We start from the raw sequence: 18176 nt of genomic DNA on the forward strand, positions 1-18176 counted from the left end.
AGTTGGGGAAAAGTTGTTCTCTATAAAAAATGGAATTTGAAAATATAAACACAGCCAATGCAAAAGTTTCAATCTCTTTTAATAACACATTTCTCAGAAATATGAAGTTCTACAACATTTTCACAGTGACAGTATATCCAAAAAGAGGATTTCCTCTCCACCTGCCTACAAATTTTCATAGCAGAAATTGGAAACTAAAAATCCAAAAACTATATAGCAACAAAAGTCTGCTTTTTCTTTTCTCGTTACAAATTGCGACGGATATTCTTAAAATTAGTTCAAGAGTAGCCCTAACAACAGAAGGATTCATCATAAAATATATACATACAGCAACATTGCATACCACTGGAAAAGGACATCGAGAGGCCGACGGGGTGTAGCGTTGCATCCCTCAGTATTCGACAGATCCTACTGACGGTATGCTGTTTAAGTTACTTCTGGAGTCCTTCCGGCTCACGTAGTCATCGCAGCTGTTGCTGGTGGTGGAGAGCCAATGATTTTGGGTCGAATTTGGAAGATCGAGGCCCTCTTTGCCCATTTGCTGCACTTGGAGAGGCGACAGAATCTTGATGTACCACACGCTGTTCACGAATTCCCTGTGATGCGATCGAGTAGATATTTAGGTTATCAAGAAACACGAAAATGTAGAACGTAAAGAGCTCCATAGAATGTGATCTCGAGGTGGTATAGTGGTGGAGTGGATATATTTCCAGTCGAAAGTCACAAACTTGGGTCCGACCAATGTCTTCCAGGACAGGCGCGCATAGCGGGGAGGCTTTCCTAGTGCAGTTAATATCCCCCTATGTGATTTTCAGACTACTATAGAGCCGAGCGACGTGCTTTTCGATGAGAACTGACTAAAATGTGACACGGACCATATATGAACGAACTTATCATAAGATGAATGAAGCAGTGGGAGACAAGAGATGATGGTTACTTACTGCCAAGGATCATCGCCGAGGAGAAGAATATCATGCTCTCGGTCAACGAATACAAGCTGCCAGCCTGATCTCTGAGGATCTTCCAACAGGCCCTCGAGTCCAAACATGCGAGCAAGCTCGCCCCGCAGCTCTGAGTAACTGCTGAATTTGGAGATATCGAGTGACCGTCCAAAAGATCCCGACTTATGAACCTGCAGCAAACAAATACTCAAAATCAGAAAGCAATTGGATCACCGTGATTGATAAAAAAACAATGTGAACCTCACACAGTGTACCTTCACAAAGGCTCTCGATGTTGGATTAGTTTGGTCCACGTTTTCCGAGGACTGCATGTAACCGGACACATCTACACAACTGGAGGTAGTCATGTCCGAGTTGAGAGGAAATTCGGTGGCTGCGCCACTTGGAAATGTGGGGGTCGTCGCATACGGCATCGACAACGATTCGTTCTCGTTGCTGTTGTTTCTAAGGTTCGACATACCAGACAGCATATTAGCCGATGAATCCGTACCAGCACCGAACATCAAATTGTCTTGAGAATGCGCCACGCCATTTACACCTGGATGTGCTTTACCATTGATACCATTGAACGGCAGAAGCAGAGCTGAAAGGTCCGAAACCTTAGAATTGGGCATCACCAGCTCTTCTGGATGGGGCACTCCGAATTGAGAAACCCTGGAAGGAAGCTGTGGGTCTACCGCTACTCGTTTTGACGAGGAATGGGAGACGAGAGGATGAGGTCCGTTCAAGTTCACATGCGGGGACATTCCTTCACTGGAAAATGAGCTTAAAATGCTTTGCATTGAAGAGTTGTTAGACGAAGCCATATGGTTCCCGATGAGGTCGGAGAAGTTCTGTAGCTGGCTCGTCGACGATAAGACCTGGACGGGCGTGAACTGAGACTCGGAAGCCAATCCTATCTGCAAGCTAGTCGGAATAGATTTCTTCATCAGCTGATCATGAAATTGTGGATTCGGCTGTTGAGGCGTCGGCTGCTGCTGCTGAAGATGATTGATAAACGACTGACGGCCATGCGATTGCTGATGCAACATCTGAGCCTGAGAAACAACGCTGTTCTCCGGAAGGTTCTGCAGGAAGTTCGGTTGAGAATGAGGCTGTTGCAGCATCTGATTCTGCAACAGAGATGCAGAAACATTAGGGGCGCTCTGCTGGAACTGCAGGAAGGACTGATTGGAGAGTTTCAAGGGATCCAACGACCCCGCGTCCTGCATTGCGCCAGCTGCCATCACTTGGTATATATCGGGTTGTATACAGAGCATCGAAGGGTCTAGCCTCGGTTGCATCCAAGGGGATACACCCTGAAACTGAAGGCCTTGATCTCGGACACCCCCACGAAGCCACGCCATTGGAGAATTCATCCCCATATCGCCGTCTTTAAGACCTGAAGGACGAATCATGATAGGATCAGAATAATGTCCGGTTGAAGGAGAAGGAAGCCATATAATTTCAAGCTTTTCAATAAACCAGACCAGGAAATGATGGCAATCCAGATGGCCACGGTCGCTTCAATCTGAGAGAGAATGGAGATGGGTACATGGGAAAAGTTGTTAGAGGTTCGATCTCCCACAAGGACACTCTCAGTTGCCTCTCCCCTGCAGTCGACTCGTCCCATCCGACCTGAAAAAGAAAATACAGGACACCTCAACTCCAATTTTTTTATATCAAATTTAAACTGATAATTAGATCAGAATAGCTTAGCTACAACAACATAAGACATGTTCATACCTTCACGGAGAGCCAATGCGAGCTCGGCCAACGAACCGGATCCAAATCACTGACTCCCGTAATTGTACCCATATACCTGACATCCCGAATTCTCGAAATATATATAAGCAGACAAATACAAAATAATAAAAGAAATCTGCATGATGGGAGAGAATGGGAGGAGGACAAAAAGACGTACCTGCGGACGCTTGATTCTTCAGTTTCAAAAAGCATCCTAAAGCGCATACCAACAGAAACTCTCGTATGATAAACTGCTTTGGCATATTTTGCGAGAGGTATCACAAACTCCGATGGACAAGCCCTGAAGTTTGTAAACCCGAGAATTTGAAGTTTAAATATTGCCTAATGAGGGGTAAGCACTTGCAGAAATTTTACCTGGGATTATAGAAGATGGTGAACCGGCTATTTGTCGCTGCAGCATGGGCAGCAGCAGCAAGAAGCCCAATGTGCATACTATCACTCGACAGCACTGACGAAGGCATGACAGTTTGAGATCGATTTGCACGCCGAATCCCCAAGAATAATTGGTTGTTTTCGTTCCTAAAAGTGTCAAAAAGAGATGTGACCGCAGAAAATATCAGAAAGGCACATCTAGTCCACAACGTATAAAATTTTTAAAATATATAACTTCATCCTTTCCGACAGTTCCTCAAGGCTTGGATCAGGTAGGAGGGAAATATGACCAAATGCTCGAATGACGAAGCATAAAGAACTAAAGCTGCATACCAGATGAAAATAACAGAATCTCCAGCAACAAGTCTCTTTGCACTCACGAACACACTCCAACCTGTTGTTAGGAGATGCCTCTTCGGCTGACCTGGATAAGACGAGATTGCAGCTTCATGAGTAGGTCGTAACAATAATTACCACAGGCCGAGTCAATAACATGAAACAAGCCCACGTTGTCCTGATTTTGAATCATGATTAAGAAGGAAACACAATAGTCCCTTCAGACAAGATATTTTGTACAAATAATACTATGAGAGAACAAATATCTTCAAACGAGTTATTTATGTAATACGATAATCACCCCGAAATATATGCCTAAACTTCCACTCGTTGCCGTGAAGATCCTTCGCGATTAATTCTTGAGCTGGAGGGGTTTGAGAGTAGTCCTAAACACACATTAAATTCACAGTTCAAATATAGAAATCACGACTTCCAAAATACTAGTCAAACAAAGTACAGATGAAACCTACAAGAGGAGGAAAAACTTTCTCAGCTGCTCGACGAGGGACAGAAAATCCTCCATGAGTGCTGGTGTCACTAGCAGTCAAAGTCTTACAGAAGTAATTAGTTGGCTGTTTGCTTGGAGTGCCAAGCTCTGACGGTAGTAGGCATATGTCCTTCTGCTCTTGCTAAAGAAATAGCAAACGAGTAATTAACAACAAATTAACGAGATCAAGAACATGATTATATTTAAGTAAAAAGTAAATTACAGGGGTAAGTGGCTGCAAAGTCATTTGAGCGTGGACTTCATCTGTTTCAACATCTGCCTGTAGTATCGAAAATCAAAATTTTAAGATCCGAACTTCCAATAAGATTTAAAAACAATATAAAATCCTACAACAATAGTATAGTGCACAACTTACATGCATGGTAACATTGTGAAGTTGGCATATTAGCTGCGGCTGCAAGCCAGGATAGCTAGGGATAGCACCGTCTACTACCTTGTTCGTAGAGGCGGAAACCTGGATAAATACTACCAAAATGTTACAGAGCATTTAACACAACCACCGATAACTTAGTGTTAGACACTTGGACCAACATCATCACGACTTCAATATATATCAAGCTACCGGACAGTAATCCTTCAAGAAAACGAATCAATAAAAGTTCTATTTCAGGCGATCCCAAATTCCCAATTAATGTTTTCCAGTGTCGTGTTAGCTTCTCATTCATGATGACAAAGTAACAACTAACAAAATGCAAGCACACATCCACGGTCCACCAACGCAAATATCGAGTAATTATAGAATCTCCTGACATAAAGCTACCCCCCTAAGGTTACTACAGAGGCTGCAAGAACCTATCATCATAAAATTTACAGATAGTTAACATCGCATAGATTTTGGGTTATGCAACTAACAAAATAACGAGGCCATTGATCACCAATCACCTGGAAAAAAGGGGGAAGGTGAAAAAAATGCGCACTAATTCACTACATAAGCAGCTCAAAGAGTACGGAGTTTGAAGTCCAATTCAGTCTAAAACCCTTGAATTCATCGTTCCACGACTCCAAACCGACATTACGCATCACACTTACACACACGAGCTATCAGCTTCTCTATATAAAGAATTTACTTAAATTTCCAGACTACATTATTTATAAGCTGCAAGCATAGAAATATCATATAAGTCGAAAAATAGCAATGCATTAGTCCCGGTAATGACAATCAATACCCTGAAATATGATAAATATCCACAGACAAATCAAGGATGCTTAAACTGAAATTCTTCACAAGACCTGCTCGCTATGGCCTTGAGGGAAATAAACCACCCTGCTCCCGAGCTGGGGAAGCGAAACCAGTGGTCCGGCACACGCGTGCCAGAGCTCCGAATTCAAGCATTTCTTCTCCCCTGCCAACGCAAACAGAAAAAATGAGCTGAAATAAATCATTCCAATGAAATATACAACAAACCCACTGCGAATTAAAGCGAATAATAGAGCATACCTTCCTCCGCCTGAGCATTAAATGCAGTACTAGTTGAAGATGAAGAAGAAGACAGCCTCATATTCCAAAAGAAGAAATAAAGACTCAATTTTTTCTCCCTAAAATAGAACTAGAAAAATAAAAAAACAAAGAAGCTTAAACACTCAACCTCATCCTAACCACCCACCCCCCTCCTCCGAAAGCACCCAAAAAATGCCAAATTCTTTCATCCCAACTCACATTTACCCCTAATTTTCTACCCCTTTCTTCAATTTTCCCTCTTTTAAGTTGAATACGAGCGACGTGAGAAGAAATGGAGCGAATTGCAAACTGAAAATCTAATGAAAACAAGAGGCGAAGCAGATCTTGAGGTTCTTTTTGGAGTTAATGGTTGGGACAAAACCCTAAAGAAGAAGAAGACTGGTCCGAGGAATAAATGAAGTAAAGTTTTTAGTAAGTAAGGGAAAAGCAAACTAGGAAGAAAATGATGAGTTGCTTTTGTGAACTATCTTGATCTCTGTCTTTAGCTCTGCCGTGGAGCTAAATTGAGAAGCAGATTTATTTCTTTGGGAAACAGAATTAAATGTTTGGAGAGAGAAGATTGAAGATGAAAATGAACTTTAATGAAGTCATTTGGGAAAGTAGAAAAATTATTGTACTCTTATTTTTATGGAATGGAATTCATCTTCTATTTCATTTTTCTTCCTTTTTTTTTGGCATTGTGAGAATTTTATAGGATGTGTGTTTTAAATTTCTTCTAATAGGAGAATATTTGTTTAATACTAGTATACAAGTGATGATTTAATTAGCCTGCTAAGGCCATCCACTACGCTGTCTCTATACCGTCCCTTAATCATCCCTTAAACTACTATTCGAGGGTTCCAGTTAAGGGATGGAACCTGCAACGTTCCGTCCCTTAACCGTCCCTTAAATTACTATTCATTCAATTTTATTTTTTTATTCTTTTTCTCCAACAAATTTAATTAATAAAAACCACACTTCAATAAAAATAAAATAACATTACAACTTAAAATTCAAAAAAATAGAAAAAGACATAATTAAAATCCTAAAAAAATAAAAAAGACATAATTTAAAATACAATTTTATAGAGACAACCAATAATGAGTTTGTCTCACATCGAGAGTGGAAAATAAAACATTCAAAGATGTCTCTATAAAAGAGAGACAACCAAAAATGAGTTTGTCCCATGTTGAAAGTGTAACATAAAACATTCAAGGATGTCTCTATAAAAGAGAGACAACCAAGAATGAGTTTGTCTCACATCGAAAGTGGAACATAAAACATTCAAGGATGTCTCTATAAAAGAGAGACAACCAAGAATGAGTTTCATAAATTCGCAAGCCCATCAAATATATATGGGTTAATACGAATTTATTGTATTAATTTATTTGTAAAAATTATTTTTAAATATAAAAAACATTTTTTATAAAAAAAATTTTAAAAATTCATTTTTTTAAAAAAATGAATTATTACGTCAGCGTGACGACGCCCACTCGCGGGCCAGCGAGTGGGCGTCACGCATGCCCTGGGAGCTCGCCACGTCGCCTCGACGCGTGGCGAGACGTCGCGTCCTGCGTCGCGTGGTCGCGGGCTACGAGACGGCATGGAGACGGGCTGGGGGCGGAACGCCTCGCTGCAACGCGTCCCGCGACGGTTCCGTCCCTCCGGAACGAAACGCGGGACGGTCGCGGGACGCGTAGTGGATGCTCTAATAGATGAGTTTAAGATTAACTACTTGAAATTTGAAGATTTAGCAACAGGTATGGTTCATTGAACCTGTTAATGCAGCTGTTTTATGAAATTCGAACATTTTTAAAAATGTGTAGGAGTATTTGTTTTTCTTTTTAGTTTAATACAGTTAATTTATATATTTACTTGCAAGTAGTATAATTTATTTATTTATGTATAAAAAATTGTTAATACAACTTAAAATGATGGCCCAAGTATACTCATAAAATACAAAGGCCCAAAATTAGTACTACCTATTGTGTCAAAATTAGCCCAGAAAGAAGTTATAATATCTTGACCCACCAACTTTACTTATGGGCCATAATATGATCTTTAGAGTACAATTCAAACTTAAGAAATCAACATTCAACAATCTGATAAAAATAATTAATCAAAAAAAGGTTAATCAATTACTATCAATTATTAATACCACAATTCGTTTTGGTGAAAATGATAATGGTTAAGACATTATAAATCAAGATACTTTGTGTGCGACTGCGACCATAAAGAATTACTTACTATAAGAAAATATAAATAGTACTCCTATTTAAAAAATTAATAAAAGGACATTCTCTTATAAAATAAAGCCAAGCATCACATTATTCCATACTAGTATCATTTATGCACTTGTGTCCACATTCATTTAATATGGTACATATCATCATTGGCGGACACAGGTAGAGCTGGGGAGGGGCTTCAGCACATGCCAACACTTTTTTTCCCTTTATTTTCTACTGTTAAATTTTTTGAAAATTTCAATATACAATCTTCAGCCCTTCCTAAATCAATGCTATTAAAGACTAAATTATTGGTGATTGAATGATGGAAGGGGCTGAAATGAATTTTTTCTTGAAAAATATGCAAAGACAAATGAAGAAATAAAATTAGCTGTCATGGTTTTGGCTTTTTGGAGAGGAAGATGACCCAACTCCCAATAAATAAATAGTACAATACGTAATAAAAATTTAAAAAGTACAATTTTCAAAGAGTGCTAATCTAATTGACTTTTCAACTTTTAACTCAAATTTTCTTTTTTTTTTCTTTTCCGTTCAATTATGTAAATATTTATGTTTTAACAAATTTTATGTATTATATATTAAGCATGAAAATATAAAAGAAATTATGGTGGATTGAATGTTAGAATTTTATTTTTTAAGTTTAATATGTTTGGGTTAGAGTTAATTTGATGTGTTCAGATTATCCAACCTGAAGTTTGTCTCAAGTGGAGTAATATTTACTATTCCTTCTGTCCCACAAAAGATGTCACACTTATAGGACGACACGAGATTTTAGGAGATTTTGTTTTGTGTGTTAAGTAGATAGAGAAATTATATAATATTTATATTAATGTGAGAGAATTTTTTTTCCAAAAATTGAAATGTGACATCTTTAGTGGGACAAACTAAAAATGAAAGTGAAACATCTTTTATGGGACGGATGTAGTATCTTTTACAACGATATTGTAAGACAATTTTGATTTAATTAATTGAAATTTTAATATTTTGTCTACTATATTTTTCAAATGTATATTACTAAAAAATCATTCCCCCCATTCGTGAATTGTTATTTTATATATCTTACTTGAACTCTTGAGATCGAAAAAACTATTAAAAAAAGTTAGTGAAAAATTTTAATAAAACTTAAGTCATATTTTTATGTATTAATTTTAATAAAATGTAATAAGGGTCGTTAGTGGAATCGGAGTCCAATTATTAAATAAAATAAAAGAGGGTAAATGATATAGTTTTCCTTACACGAACGAAAAAAGGATATACGTAGCATGAAACAATTATTTGAAGATGGAATAAGTATATAATGCAGCCCCTGCCATAATATTTTTCTGCGTCCGCCACTGCATATCATAAGTCTTCAACTCCTGAAATACTACCAGGTAATTATACTACACTCTACTTCCAACTTTTCCATTTATATTTGCTTAAAATAAACCACACATAAGAGCTACCTCTCTAGTGACACATATACTTGTAGATAAATACTTAATGATTTACTCATCGGTAAAGACTTTTATATGCTATATATGTACATGTGTTTAGGTTGAAAAGTAGGGCAATGAAATTGTACTAACAACTATTGCTTATGAATAGTTTAGGGCCCTCAATTATAGTCCATGATGTATGTGTATTAATGTCCTACCGATGATTAATGTTATGTTGGTCGTGTATTTTGATTAGTGATGATGTAATATGAAATAAGCTCCATTTAAAAAGTATTGATGGTGTTGAAATAAAACTTACACAAGTCAGCAATTCCATGTCACCAACAAGCTAAGGCCAGTCCTAAGATGCGACAAATTCCTAATTTAACTATTCAAACACAGTTAGGAATGGTAGCCTTACAAATACACAATTAAAAAGGTAAAGGCTATTTACTAGGGTTTTAACTCTTACATTGCCTTCTCATTCACAACATACAATTGCAAGAAGGCGCAACAAAACACTTGAGTGACCTTAATCCTTAGTGCAACTACTCTACCAATGCTCGTTTTTTCGTCGGTGTGGACGATGGGCTAGGTGTCTCTTTGAAGGCCGACGGGCAATAATCACTTATCTTGCATATCCCACAACGCGGTCTAAGAGGAGTGCACACAGTCTGCCCGAAACCTACCTATTTTCAACAAAACCGAAAACATGTTCAGATAATACACTTTACTAATGAAACAACAAAGTTTGTTCCGAATAGGATAAAATTTGTACATTGTTTCGAACGATGAATTCTAAAGTGAACGCATTCAATTTACGAGGTTCTAGACAACGTAGCACAGCATAATTAGTAAGAAGTTTAGGTTGGGTTCGGGTAACCTTGGATGGGATATGCTTCGAGCGAAAAATCTTTACATGATTTTATGTGATGTAGTTTTCTTGTTCAATTGCGAAACAATGGCATCATGCAGCAGCCAGCAAGTGAATAATCAGAGAAACGCAGTAGCTAACAAAAACATACCAGAAGAGGATTGATGGGAACCCATTCTTCCTTGGGTAGCCATAGCTGCAAAGATTCTCTGGTCTGCTCGGGCGTTGAAGTTCTCTAACGAAAAAAAACAAAAACAAAGGGTGAAACTCAAGAGACACGACAAAAGGATATTTTCCGGCATGAATGAATGATACCTGCTTAGTGCCCGGACGCGAAACCCATCCAAGGCGATTGCAAATACGGTGCACGTGAGTGTCTACGCATATTCCTTGTACATTGTTCCACCCGACATTCATGACCTAGCAAAACATAAACGTAGTTTTGTACAGAACGTTTAGATGAGTAATTTGTGTAGAGTATATCTTTTCTCACACCAGATGAGCCATTTTAGGGCCGATCCCGGGAAGCTCGAGCAACTCCTCTAATGTACTGGGAATATCTCCATCATACTTGTCGAGACAGATTTTTGCGACTTTTTTCATGTTGCATGCTTTTCTCGAATAGAAACCGACCTGCCAATGGACAATGTCAGACAAGCAGATAGCATCGAGCATATAAGGTAGAATACATCTTTGGCTAATAAGTCGAAAAAGCTTTTACGCTAAAGTTCAAATACGGATCTCATATCGCTTGAATAAATTACTATCCCAAAATCTAAGAAAATAAAAGGGCCGTACAGGGTGAATTAGTTCCTTGATGACACCTTCATCAGCTTTGTTGATGGCTTCGGCGGAAAGCAAATCGTTCTGAAGAAGCCGTTGAATAGCTCCTGTAAGACACAGCTCGATCATATTATAAAAATTACAATCAAAACAGAGGATTTCTAAACCATATCATCTATAGTGTGTGGTGCTGCAAAACATGAATAGATTATAGAACTTGCCGTGAGTAACTTGATCTTTCGTTTGGCTTGACAATAGAGAAGAAATGAGAATTGCAAATCTTCTTTCCTGAGAAGACGGAACGGGTTGAAACCATAAGCAACAAAGGTAGAATTGTAGTTCTAGTAACGCAAACACCCCTCTAGAGGAGCTCATTACCATTCAACGCTCGTATATAATAAATACAAATGACACCACAGGTGCAGAAACGTATGCGTAACTAATCAAGCGATGCAACATAAAACAACCACGTAAACACCACCTTGGGAGGAAGTGAAACGCCGGCTTTCTCACACCCCATCGAGTCCACAGGCGCATCTTCAGAAGACCTCATTTTGCGAATTCCTTCAATGACCTTTTCCCAGTTGGCAGGAGGCTGTACTTCATCTAAAACAAACATAATTTTAGAACTGCATCAAGTTTGGCCGAGTTATACCACGTCTCCAACTAAAAAGAATGGATCACCTAATGACAGTTTGAGAAGTGGCATAAATTTTAAACCTTACCATATCAACCATCAGATTATTAAGTATTCTTGATCATTAAAAAATTCACCTCAACGACCAATAGCCTAAATGATCGAAACTTCAACCTATTAAAGCTCAAATTCCAACATCAACAACCATTTTTTTTTGTTTTTGCACAAATAAACTACAAACGAGTCTACAGACGAGCGAACTTTTATTCTAGATTCATAAAGGCGATTGCCGGTAGCATATCTCAACAAAGACACTACTGAATGCAGGTAAATCACTTCTTAAGAAAAAACAAAGGATCACAATCCACATCAAAACATACCATTCCTTTAGGGGATTGAAAGGATATAAGAAATTAAGATAGAAACATACTCGAACGAGAAAAACTGCTTTGTTTCCCATATGCAAAGTCTTCAATTTCTGGTAAGCTGCAAGGCTGCAATTCATCAAACGCTTAATCCACATTCAATTCAGTTCAAACAAAATGTGACTTCTGTTTTAGACTGTTTCACAATCAACTAAACATCACAAAAAACAATAAATGCAAAAAGCATTTAACCACAACAGCACTCGTTAAAATAGAAATAGCTAAGTATTTAATGCCAAAAAAGAAAAGTTGCATATTTCGTCAATAGTAACAAGATCAAATTACCTTTTCATCAAGATTTTCTGGCTTAGTTGCTTCAACTATAGCTTGAACGGTTTTCGCAGCTCTCTTTTTCCTTACAAAGACGCGAACTTGCTTTGCTGGATCATCATCTACGAGTTCAAAAACATTAAATTTGTCATCAAAGATTGAAACTTTTTAGCCCTTTCGTAATAATCAACAAAACCATTTCTAACCTGGGTTATTCGATTCAGCTGACGGGTTTGTCCCCCTTTTTGCCGTCGATAATCTAGTCGAATGCATTTGGCGGCTAGAAGAAGATGGAAAGGATTTTGGTGAAACTAAATTCGCGATTGCAGAGAAGTTCTTCAGAAGTGGGAACGACATAGTATTTTTTACTATCAATTTAGAAGTTATGAGAATATTTTTTATCGTTAAATTCATTCAGTTCATTTTAGTCTATTTATTATCTTTTTCTTATAAAAAATATTTAAATTATCTCTATTATTTTAGTCTATTTATTCTCTTTTTTTATAAATTATTTAATTTATCTCTATTTCTTTTCCTTTTTATTAAAATAGAAAAAGAAAAAATAGAAAGAAAAAAAAGGACAAAAAAATTAGAAAAATAGATCAAATAGACTAAAATATCTTTAATGGGCTTTAGAGTATTTTCGTTTAAAAAGAGTTTGAAATAGTGAAAAAGTCGTTCAAATAATATTACATCGAAGTTAATGAATCTTAAAAAATATTTTTGAATGTTACGAGCTAAATCTTGGTAAAGTTTGCGGACCAGAATAAATATTCCCCATTTATTTTTTGTTGTGTTTTAATTAATGGGAATATATTAGGTGGAAAAACAAAGAGGGAGAGAAAACCTAAAGAATTTAAGTTAGAATGTATCTCCAAAATATTCAACAACTTAATTAACTCGATACTATTTTGAACTAAGGTAACGATTATTTGAATGTATGTTCAACAAACATAAATTCTAATGTCGACATAAAAACTCAAAATCCCAATAAATCTTTAAAAATCAATGAAGAAGCATTTTAAGAGTAGTTTTATTCCCATATATAGCATATTCTAAATCCCACAGCGTCTTGTTGGTGATACCCTAAGTTAACATTTTGTTAAAGATTATATATATACACAAAATTAGATAGAATAGGTGAGTGAATTTCTGAGACGAAGATCAATAGGTTGAGTTCTACTAGTAACATTTTCTATGTGCACAACTTCTAAAATCTTTTTCGGACACCAGAAATTCCTCTTATAAAGTCATCGACTTAATCCATCGAAAACAAGCTCTCTGTCATGACAACAACCTCCAACTTACTCCGCTTACCATATATCCCAAGATTCTTCGTTTCTTGAGTAACGCGGTTATATAGAACCATCTCCCCCGTCCCACTCTCGAAAACGCACTCGTACGTATTCCACAACCCCAGCACCTTCCTCGACTCCGGGGATTGGCCCGATGCTCATCAACTTACTCCAATCCTCATCTCCTTCTCCTCCCCCGACCTCGTTCAATATCCACATATCGAAAACCTTGTCATCTTCCCTTTGTCGATACACGATCAAAACGAGAGATTCCTTTAGTGGCACGATAGCCCGAGTAGTCCTATGTCGCCCTCCGAGTGGCTCAACGTCGGAGGGCAATTCAGGTCGTTTCGAAGACCTCATCAACCATATTAAATGAAAGAATCACCTCAACATTATTTTTATCCCAACAAAAATTTGATTTTTGTACACCATGCTCCATAGATTATAGCACATGATATTTGCTGGCACATAAGTTTCCAATTTCTTCCAAGAGTTCTTTCTTGATGAGTATATTTCAACTTGATAAGCAATTTGGGAATCCATTGAAACACAATATAGAATCTGCAATACCTGCAACAAAATAGCAGCATTGTAAACAACAATTTGAATAAAGATAAGTAAAACTTTTTAAGAAATACTAACTTGATATCTTGGGTGTTAGAGTCAAACCCGAGGCCGAGATCGCCTCCCCGAATCTTAGAATTCGGGGGGCGTGGCAGCTCCGACGACGGAATCTTCTTAAAGCACCGGATCGTGGGATTCCAGAGCTCGATATTGTCATAATACCCGTAGAGGCAGATGACGCCGTTGCATGGGCCGACGAGGCGGACGTGGCCGAAGATGTTGTTGAGTAACGTGGGGAGGTCGAGATCAACAACGTCGGCGGGGTTCCTCAGGAGCGAGAAGACTCGCCTGTTGGTGGCGTTGCTGCGGCGGCTGATCATCACCACCTCGGATTTGGGCAAGCGTGAGATCGTTTGGTGGTGTTTGAGGATGAATGCGGGATCGTTGATGATCTTGCGCCATGATTTGCAGACGCATTTGAATCGGAGGAGCGATGTTGCCGGTGTTCTTGACAAGATCTCTATGATTACATCTTCTGGTAGACTCATTTTCTCTATATTCTTCTTGTTTCATGTTCTCTTCTTCAATGGTGTATATATATAAAGATGTAAATCTTTTTTTGATGGTAAATAGACATGATTTAGAGATTTATTACAACTAACTTGTAAATTTGTCTCCCTCTCTCTCATTTCAATGTACATGTATTTGGAGGGTTGAGTTTTTTGTTCATTTTAGAGTTCATAGGTGAAGAGTTTTAATAAATTTATCTGTGGTCGAAATTTAAATTACTAGAATTTAAATTATTTGATCTTCACATTTAACTATCTAACAACTTATCATTCCAACATTCTCTGGTCAGTAAATCCAAATAATATTTCCAAACATTCTACAACTAAATAAATATTGTATAAAAACTTGGAATAAAAAAAGTAGGAATAAACAGAGATGTTATTCAAAGTAGGAATCATGCCTTGTTGCTTCAAAATCTACTCAGCCTTCTTTGCCCTCACCACCTTGCCCTTGGGGATTCGGCTGAGGACGCGGGAGTTCAGCTTCCGGTAGTTCTGCTGGAGCTGCCCGAGCACGTTGTAGACGAACACATCAACTTGGTCATCATATCTCTCGTACAAGATGGGCAATGTGTGGGCAGCAACGAAACCTTAGGAAGTCGATTCTCAGTAAATACGAACGAATTAAGCTTAGATCTCGAAAGGTGTGAGAGAACAACGCGTTCTAAAACGTCTAACATATCAAAATCGTGGTATCTAAAGCACGGAAAAAGTGTTTTAGATAAGAAATTAACACAATTGGCTTACCGATGTATATCACTGTCAAGAAATTAAACCAGCTTCCGATTACGGCAGCAGCCCACAAGCTAGCAATAGCCTGCGTTAAAACATCAACGTTTCGATTCATATTGAATCCTTTTATTTACGAGAAACGGTTAATTGTCGGATTTAATGCCATTTTTCCCGCCACATGAATTTTCAATCGTTGCAATCAGAACACAACTTTTCAATCTTTCGCAATTTTGCCACCAAGTTCTCCGGATATACCAATCCGAGAGTCGTAACAAGTGTGAAAATTGCGAAAAATTGGAACGTGGCGTTTTGATTTCAACGACTCAAAGTTTCTAAACAGCGTAAAATTAGCACTTGATATGGCAAATAACCCTACAGAATGCTATAAAAAGGTCTTGAAACGGAGTTCGAACCCCTTCTCCATCAAAGAGACCGACAGAGGAGCGAAGCAAACTAAAAAACGTAACATTCATATCAAAATCGAGCAAACTTACCACTAGAAAGTGTTTAATGTTTCCTCCAGAGGCAACATCCTGCAAGAATCTCAAACCATGATTCACCTCAGATCCTATCGCCTTGCCGATGTTGACAAAGACCTCCTCGGGCAAAACGAGACGAGGCAGCTTAGACGGGGATCTGTCAAGACACAAAGGTTACTTCTGTCATGGAACAAGAAACGTCATAAAACCAAAAAGAATAAAGGAAACTCCATATTTAGAGAACCATCACCTATTCAGGAAGCCGGAAGCATTCTTCCAGACAAATTGAGCGAGCATCCCGAGAATCAGAGCGAAGCTAATGAGTGTAAGAAAGTTGTAATTCAGCCATTCGAAAAGCACCCAAACAACCGTGGCAGAAGTTAGAACACCGGCTGAGATCTTCTTGTTCCTCCACAGCAGCACGTCAGCAGCTGCACGTTTAAGCAAACAACGTCACTTGAGATGAGAGAGAGCTACTCGGTTATAGCAAAAGATGGGCAATGTGTTAAGAAAAAGCCTACATTTTCCACCTCCTAAAAGATGGTGGACCGGCTTTTCGCGCCCAAACAATCTGTTGAACCGATAAGTTACAGAATTCGACCTCTCCTCTTCAAAGAACGACACAGTTTTGTTCTTTGATGCGCTATCTGAAAACGTCTCCATGATATTGCTCATCAGAGCCTCGGCTGTTATTCCCTCTGGCATTTTTCCTAATCAAATCACAACTAAACCACATTGAGAGAGTAACATTTCTGCAAATTTTCTTCCTATATGAAGCTCAGATCAAGACTTAATTAACGCAATCGTGTTTTTAAGACATAACAAGTCCATCAAGATATTCAACAACTTAGAAAGAGCTAAAAAACTGTATCTAAGAAGAGTTTTATACATCCCGTTTCAAATAAATATAAAACCTGCAGCCTAAAACCACAAATCGTTAAAAACAAAACAAATCGAAAACAATACTACATCATTAGTGCATGCAAAGGCATATCTTGTTCTAAACCAGAACCTAATGAAGGATTCGTGTTTCTAGCATACAACAAATCCATCAAGATATTCATATCCAAATCCTTATATAACCATTTTCAGCCTCCAAAACTAAAAATCGTGCAAAATGAAACGCAACAATAATACTACCAGATAACTACATACAAAAGTACTATCACGATCAACAGACGATACCAATCACAATACAACAAATGCTGAGGAAAGAGTCGTTATTTACAATCTTGAAAATTACAGAAGCTCAATACGAAAAAGGGCATTGCAAAATCAACAAATTCTGCACAGTAAAGCTGTAATTGATTCATCAAACTCATAATACAGCCAATGTCGATTCAAGATGCCAAAAACAAACCTAAAGAACAAACACTAGATGCAGAGTTAAGAGAAATGAAACCAACAAATGCAAGGAATACAAACTGCTCATTAGAAAGGGTCAAAAACTATGTACCAACTACCACCCCCACCCCCAAACACACCACCCCACCCCACCCCACCAAGAAATATGAACAATATCAAACCAAGTTCAAAACTTTTACAAAACCCAAAAACAGAATTGCACAAAACATCAGCTAAATACCAAAATATGTACCAACTTTCAACCCTCTACACCACAGCCCCAAACATACCACCCCACCAAGATATATGAACAATATCAAACAAATTTCAATACAATTACAAAATCCACAGCAAGAGTCACATAACACATCAGCTAAATACCAAATACAATAAAAGAGTGTAACATCTCAAACAGTCACTACAGAATCAGCTTGAACAAGTATAACTTGACCCTATTTGCGTTTTCAGCGATAAATCAAATTACTCCAAAATCCCTAAAATCATATAAAGCTAGTGGAATCAACCAAAGCAAGAATTCAATCAGAAGCTTTAACCTGACGCCCAATGTGAAGATCAAAGACTTCAAAATGCAATAAAAAACAAATCTTGATTGCAAAAGGGAGCTGCTTTTATATGTAAACGGCAGCAAAAAGCAAATTTCGAAAAGTGTGAGATTCTTTTACTGCCGTCAATTACTTTTCGAGGGAATCGGAATCAATAATTTAGAGTCCCACGAATTGGAGCTTCTGTGAATTACGCAGCCATTGATGCAACATATATACACATAGATTTGTGTACAGTGGCAGCAAACGCTACAACTAGCAGTGTTTAATTATAGCATGTTTTCTGTTCCTACTTAGCTATATAATCACAATTAATGATCAAATAAACACAGTTAATGTTTTGGTAAAATGATTGTATTATCAATTATTCAATAATATTAGCATTACTACTAATATATTTGGAAAATGGTAAATTTAAAGATAAGTATGGAAATGTTAAATATAAATGTAGCGTATAAATTCACCTAATTATTTGAAAATGGGCGCCTATTTGTGGATTTATTTGAATCAAAGATGTTGATATTTGACGTGAGAAGAGTCATCAAGCATAATTCTTGAAGTTGACGGTTCTACTTTTGAATTTGAAATGATAAAGAATTTTTTTCTTAGCAT

The 18176-nt window shown here is 37.7% G+C and overlaps 3 protein-coding genes and 1 pseudogene across 4 annotated transcripts; all 4 read right to left on the reverse strand.

The window, feature by feature from the left end:
- Window positions 1-58: 58 nt before the first annotated feature.
- On the reverse strand, window positions 59-6005 carry LOC121741837 (auxin response factor 6-like). Its single transcript, XM_042134764.1, has 14 exons — window positions 5363-6005; window positions 5155-5267; window positions 4280-4378; window positions 4127-4183; window positions 3887-4045; window positions 3718-3802; window positions 3414-3504; window positions 3063-3227; window positions 2866-2988; window positions 2688-2763; window positions 2432-2579; window positions 1217-2343; window positions 942-1132; window positions 59-596 (listed from the first exon to the last, which is right to left on the reverse strand). The coding sequence occupies exons 1-14, from the start codon at window positions 5421-5423 to the stop codon at window positions 392-394; spliced, it is 2700 nt and encodes an 899-aa protein (XP_041990698.1). The 5' UTR covers window positions 5424-6005; the 3' UTR covers window positions 59-391.
- Window positions 6006-9290: 3285 nt separating this feature from the next.
- LOC121741839 (endonuclease III homolog 1, chloroplastic-like) lies at window positions 9291-12407 on the reverse strand. Its single transcript, XM_042134766.1, has 10 exons — window positions 12222-12407; window positions 12031-12137; window positions 11751-11814; window positions 11165-11289; window positions 10905-10971; window positions 10699-10790; window positions 10396-10533; window positions 10216-10320; window positions 10052-10135; window positions 9291-9715 (listed from the first exon to the last, which is right to left on the reverse strand). Exons 1-10 carry the CDS (start codon window positions 12370-12372, stop codon window positions 9575-9577), a joined length of 1074 nt encoding a protein of 357 aa, XP_041990700.1. The 5' UTR covers window positions 12373-12407; the 3' UTR covers window positions 9291-9574.
- A 652-nt stretch (window positions 12408-13059) lies between these two features.
- LOC121741221 lies at window positions 13060-14571 on the reverse strand (annotated as a pseudogene).
- A 139-nt stretch (window positions 14572-14710) lies between these two features.
- On the reverse strand, window positions 14711-17852 carry LOC121741223 (reticulon-like protein B8). 2 transcript variants are annotated; one of them, XM_042133928.1, is made up of 6 exons: window positions 17556-17852; window positions 16188-16367; window positions 15908-16088; window positions 15673-15814; window positions 15194-15263; window positions 14711-15036 (listed from the first exon to the last, which is right to left on the reverse strand). In XM_042133928.1, exons 2-6 carry the CDS (start codon window positions 16360-16362, stop codon window positions 14864-14866), a joined length of 741 nt encoding a protein of 246 aa, XP_041989862.1. In that variant the 5' UTR covers window positions 16363-16367; window positions 17556-17852; the 3' UTR covers window positions 14711-14863. The 2 variants fall into 2 exon arrangements, with proteins under 2 accessions (XP_041989862.1, XP_041989861.1); XM_042133927.1 differs by having other exon boundaries at window positions 16179-16367; window positions 17556-17837.
- Window positions 17853-18176: the final 324 nt, after the last annotated feature.

The sequence above is a fragment of the Salvia splendens genome, chromosome 7 (genome assembly GCF_004379255.2).
Source record: "Salvia splendens isolate huo1 chromosome 7, SspV2, whole genome shotgun sequence".
NCBI lineage: Eukaryota > Viridiplantae > Streptophyta > Magnoliopsida > Lamiales > Lamiaceae > Salvia > Salvia splendens.